At 34.8% G+C, this 5618-nt stretch overlaps 1 protein-coding gene across 2 annotated transcripts in view; it reads left to right on the top strand.

Moving 5' to 3' along the window:
• The window catches only part of LOC106873167 (prolyl hydroxylase EGLN3), a 65032-nt gene that overhangs the window by 34622 nt on the left and 24792 nt on the right, over nt 1-5618 (top strand). For both annotated transcript variants that reach the window (XM_014920396.2, XM_052971761.1), the window contains exon 4: nt 924-982. In XM_014920396.2, coding sequence (XP_014775882.1) covers nt 924-982 — 59 coding nt within the window. The remainder of the gene's footprint in view (nt 1-923; nt 983-5618) is intronic.

The raw sequence follows: 5618 nt of genomic DNA, 5'->3' as shown, positions 1-5618 counted from the left end.
GTGTGTGTGTGTGTGTGTGTGTGTGTGATTGACTAACAAATAGAAAACATCAAGTAAATCATTTCACTCTGTCCTACATGCTGTAAAGACTATGCTATCGTGAGTTAACAAAAACGTCTCTACGTGGTTTCTCAATCTGCTAGAAATAACAGCCGGATTTCTTTCAAATCATGCTCTGTTCTCTTAAAAAAAATATAGGTCATATTGAATAATGTGGTCCCTGATACACAAAATGATGAAGTCGTTATGACTGAAATATCTGTGATCATAGGTGTGCCTAATGAGTCTGACTTGATGTGAGGGGTTAACAGTAACAATTGCTTGTTATCATAGGGGCTGTAATAAAATAGTTAGTTGAGAGACAGACTGGAATTTTTATTGTATCCCAATTCCTGTTCTGAGTTCAATTCTCATTGGGATTAATTGTTCAAGGTTGCCAGAAAAATGTAATTACAAACTATGATTTATTTTGCTCTTTTACAAATAAAGTCTTGTGTCTAGTTAAAATCTTTATTAAAAGTTAGAAATTTAAAAGAACAGCAGAATCAGTAGAGCAATAAAATGGTGAGAACCTGAAGAATTCAGTGAAGTTCTGTGTCAGCAAATAGTAACACAAATAGTTCAAATGGTGGATACTTTTTGGTGTTTTATCTCTCTATGGTAAAAGGTAATACCTGAAACATGTAACTTTTCTTACCCCATAGCACAAAAATATATTCTACAATATTCATGTCTATATTCTAAGTTTATAAAACTGTCAGAGCCAGAAGTCAAGTTCTAGAGTTGGTTGTTTGGTTATCCTGCTGTGCTGTTGTGACTGTGAGAAATCCTTATTACTAGTTATTATAAGAGCTATATTATCATTACAAGGTTTTATATAACATTACTAATATCAATGTACAATGTTTTAATTTTCTGTTCAGCTATGCAATTACAGTATGGTACTATGATGCAGAAGAAAAAGCAGCTGCTGACAAACTAAGTAAGTGCTTGCTACAGACTGTCTTTATTATTTTATTAATACATATATTCATTTTAGTGCATAGCACAACTAAAATAGGGCCCTTAAAGGCACGTTTTTATTCACACTTATCTCAAAATAGATAAAAATGTAAAATGCTCATTTAAGTGGTAATTGATAGTTGCTCATTTAAGTGGTAATTGATAGTTTCTTTCAGGAAAATTGGAGGAGGTGAAGTGAGTTAACTAGAATCTGTGAAAAAGAGGAATCTGATAAGTATTGACCAAAGACAAATATAACTGGAGAGATGTCATACTGCAAAATTCCTCAATTCATGCTAGAATGAAAAATACATGAAATGCATCATCATCATCATCATTTAGTGTCTGCTTTCCATGCTGGCATATGTTAGACAGTTTGACTGAAATTGATAAACTGGAGAGCTGTAGCATATTCCAATCTGATTTGGCGTGGTTTCTACTGCTGGATGCCCCTTCTAAAGCCAATCACTCCAAGAGTGTAATGGGTGCTTTTTATGAGCCACCATCATGAGTACCAGTCACATGACACTAGCATCGGCTCAAACTATGATTTCATTTGATTTGACGAGTCTTTTCAAGCATAGCATATCGTATTACCTCTGTGAGGCCCAACGTTTGAAGGGTGCATTTTACATGCCTGTTATGTGATACCGGCATCAGCCACGACTATGGTTTCACTTGGTTTGGTGGGTCTTCTCAAGTACGGCATATCTAGAAATGTATGAGAGCTTATTATTGAAGAGAATTTGCAGTAGTAATGTTCCTTAACCAATAGAATCATTGAAGCACCACAAAACTTTAACTTCAAGAGAGCACACAAACTGATATTATTTGTTGCCCATTACTTTCATCAGATTTGTTGTAACAAGCTAATGAAAAAGGAATTATTGAAAGACTTGTATATTTCTGTAATAGATATTTAGTAGATTAGCAGCTTTGATTTATAAATTCTTAGCTTTGTACAAAGTATATATTCTAAACATCTGAATTCTCTTGTTAACATCTAAAAACTATGTAAGGTGGTGAGCTGGCAGAATCGTTATCATGTTGGACAAAATGCTTTGCAGCATTTCATCCATCTTTACATTCTGAGTTCAAATACTGCCAAGGTCAACATTGCTTTCATCCTTTCAGGGTCGATAAAATAAGTACCAGTTGAGTACTGGGGTTGATGTAATCAACTTACACCATCCCCTGAAATTGCTGGCCTTGTGCCCAAATTTGAAATCAATATCTAAAAACTATATAATGTGATAAGCATGTTGAAAATAACATTGGTTTCAAATTTTGGTACAAGGCCAGCAAGTTCAGGGTAGGGAGTAAGTCAATTACATCAATCTAAGTTAATCTGAAAGGATGAAAAGTTAAGTTGACCTTGGTGGAATTTGAATTCAGAATGTAAAGACGGACGAAATGTCACTAAGTATCTTGCCTGACATGCTGATGATTCTGTCAGCTAGCCACCTTATGTTTAGAATAATAAAGACAGCAAGAGTGGATGATGATATTGTTGATTGTTGTCAGTGTTTTATTCATATATTTCTTTTTCATTTAGAGTAATATAGTGTAATAGTGAAATAGTATAGTGCAGTTTAAGTACTTTGAGTGTTACCGAATATTTTCATGCTTTGAATCAAGGTAAATTTCATGTTTCAGTATATCCATAATAACTATTTGGTTTGTTACTCCTGTAAGATATTCGTCCTTCTGTCTGCTACCACAGGAATGTAAGATCATTACCTGTCTTCCATTGTTGTTATTGGTAGTGGTCATCTTAAATTTCATATGAATGATTAACATTCAAAATAAGAACTGCAATTTGATATTAATGATTGTTTCTCATTTAATTTCAATGATATAATGACATTTTCTGTCAAATTACCTTAAAACGTTATTTTTTTCACACTGAGAAAAATTACTAAAAATTGCTCACCTTTTAATCAAGCTTCTAGAATTTCCAAGTCATCCCACCTCTGCCGCCTAAATTTTGAGTTATCTCCCTTCCAACATTGCTTAACAGTTAGTTCCCTTAGTATGGGTGTTACATCTCTTACACACACACACACACACACACACACACACACACACATAGAGAGAGGTTTGGCCAAAAGTCACCTGACAGTAAATCAAAATTCCATAAATCATCATCATCATCATCATCATCGTTTAACGTCCGCTTTCCATGCTAGCATGGGTTGGACGATTTGACTGAGGACTGGTGAAACCAGATGGCTACACCAGGCTCCAATCTGATTTGACAGAGTTTCTACAGCTGGATGCCCTTCCTAACGCCAACCACTCAGAGAGTTTAGTGGGTGCTTTTACGTGTCACCCGCACGAAGGCCAGTCAGGCAGTACTGGCAACGGCCACGCTCACTATCTGCAATTCTGTATTGACTCAAATGGAAGAATGTGTCACTCAAGAAGGACTTCAGTTTGAACAATTTTCATGATGTTTCATATTTAGATGCTTTTATTAAATTCATTCAGTTGTTAAACAAAAATAAATCTTGGAATTAAATGGTTTTGATTTACTGTCAGGTGACCTGTAGATATATAAGTAACAAATGTGTCAATTCATTACAGCTGTTTCAAGCGCCTCCATTTAATGGATTAATGAAAACATTACATTAATTTGAAAGAAAATCGCTCTCATCAGATGACTGAATAGACTTCAAACATGAAGGATAAATAATTTTTTAACAAATTTACATCAATAATAGAAGCCAAAATATTTACATTGTTTTCTTTTGTTATATATGTGGCTGAATGAGTTTAGCCTTCTATAATTTAGAGAGTAGCAGAGGAAATAGTGGAGGGGTCAAGATAAAAGGAGTGGTGACATAGTTACTTAAATTTATAAGACTTTATGTAGTATGTAGTCTTAACCATTTAGAATTAAATCCATTGGGAGTTGTCAACTGTATTCTAGTTAATGGTGATATATCAATTAATGTCAGACAATCTACTAGACTCCCAATGTACTGGAACCATATATCTAGCTTTATCTACATAAAAGGGTAGGTTGCAGGGTTGGTAGTAAGAGAATGTCTGATGGCAGAAGGGGTGATAACTGGAAGAAAGAAGGATGAGGGTGGCCAATACTTATTTAGATTATCAAATAAAGAGGAATATAATGAAAAACCAAAAGAGATAAGTAATATAAACTTTAGGGGTGGAAATTAGAATTGAAAAATATGGGAGTTAGTAATTTGTATATATATTTATATCATCATCATCATCATCATTTAACGTCCGCTTTCCATGTTAGCATGGGTTGGACGGTTTGACTGGGGACTGGTGAGCCAGATGGTTGCACCAGGCTCCAATCTGATCTAGCAGAGTTTCTACTGCTGGATGCCCTTCCTAACGCCAAACACTCCGAGAGTGTAGTGAGTGCTTTTACATGTCACCGGCATGACGGCAAGTCAGGTAGTACTGGCAAAAAGGTGTTTTTATGTATCATGCACAGGAGCCAGTCCAGCGGCACTGGCAATGCCTTCGCTCGAATGTTGTTTTCCACATCCCACCGGTACAAGTGCCAGTAAGGCGACGCTGGTAACGATCACACTCGAATGGTGCATTTTACGTGCCACCAGCACAGGGCCAGTCAGTGGCCCTGGCAACGATCACGCTCGGATGGTGCTCTAAGCGCTCCACTAGCACAGATGCCAGTCATGCGGTGCTGTCATCGAATTTGGTTTCAATTTCACTTGCCTCAACAGGTCTTCACAAGCAGTGAAAGAAAGGTATGCCTAAGTTGGCTGGTTACACCACTGGCATAGGTCACAGAACATGTGATTGTAGAATAAGTAATAATTGTGTATTTAATAATAACTGCATTCGAAAGGAGGTAGTATATCAATGTATAGTAAGTACACAATATGACAGAAAGGTATATGTGAGTGCGACAAAAAAACAATATGAAACAGAGACTTAATTATCATAACTATACATTTAGAAACAGAAATAGGAGAAATTCTACAGGGTTAAGTAGCTATATATGGGAACTTAAGGATGGGGGAATTAACTATAATTTAAATTGGAAAATATTAACAACAGCACCCGCGTATAATACTAAAAATAGAAAATGTATGTTATGTATTTATGAAATTTTCTTAATAATTGGGACTAAAATTCCACTTATTAACAGCTTTAAGGAATGCAACATTTCCTGTCTTCATAAAATTGGGCATACCTTTTCCAAATACCACTAGAACCTAGTATTAAAATACCCCTACTGACATAATAATAATAATTATTATTCAAGTTATTATTGATGTTATACTGTATTATATAATATATAATAATTATGCAAGTATATATAAAAGAGGGTATATATTAAGTTAGCTATAATTATATGCATGTATGTATGTGTGAGTATATATTACTCTTGTCGCTACTTTTGTATTAATATATGTGGGTATGTGTGTATATATGTATCTATGTGCATGTACTTGTGTGTGTATATATATATATATATATATATATATATATATATATATATGTGTGTGTGTGTGTGTGTGTGTGTGTGTATGCACACACATATATGTAGGTTTAGGTAGGTATGTTTATGTTTTTTGCTGGTACCTTTAACAAATAAACATTGACTAGCT

The sequence above is a fragment of the Octopus bimaculoides genome, chromosome 11 (genome assembly GCF_001194135.2).
Source record: "Octopus bimaculoides isolate UCB-OBI-ISO-001 chromosome 11, ASM119413v2, whole genome shotgun sequence".
Taxonomy (NCBI): domain Eukaryota; kingdom Metazoa; phylum Mollusca; class Cephalopoda; order Octopoda; family Octopodidae; genus Octopus; species Octopus bimaculoides.
The sequence above is the reverse complement of the archived record's forward strand: the minus strand, read 5'-3'. Positions and strand labels throughout refer to the sequence as shown.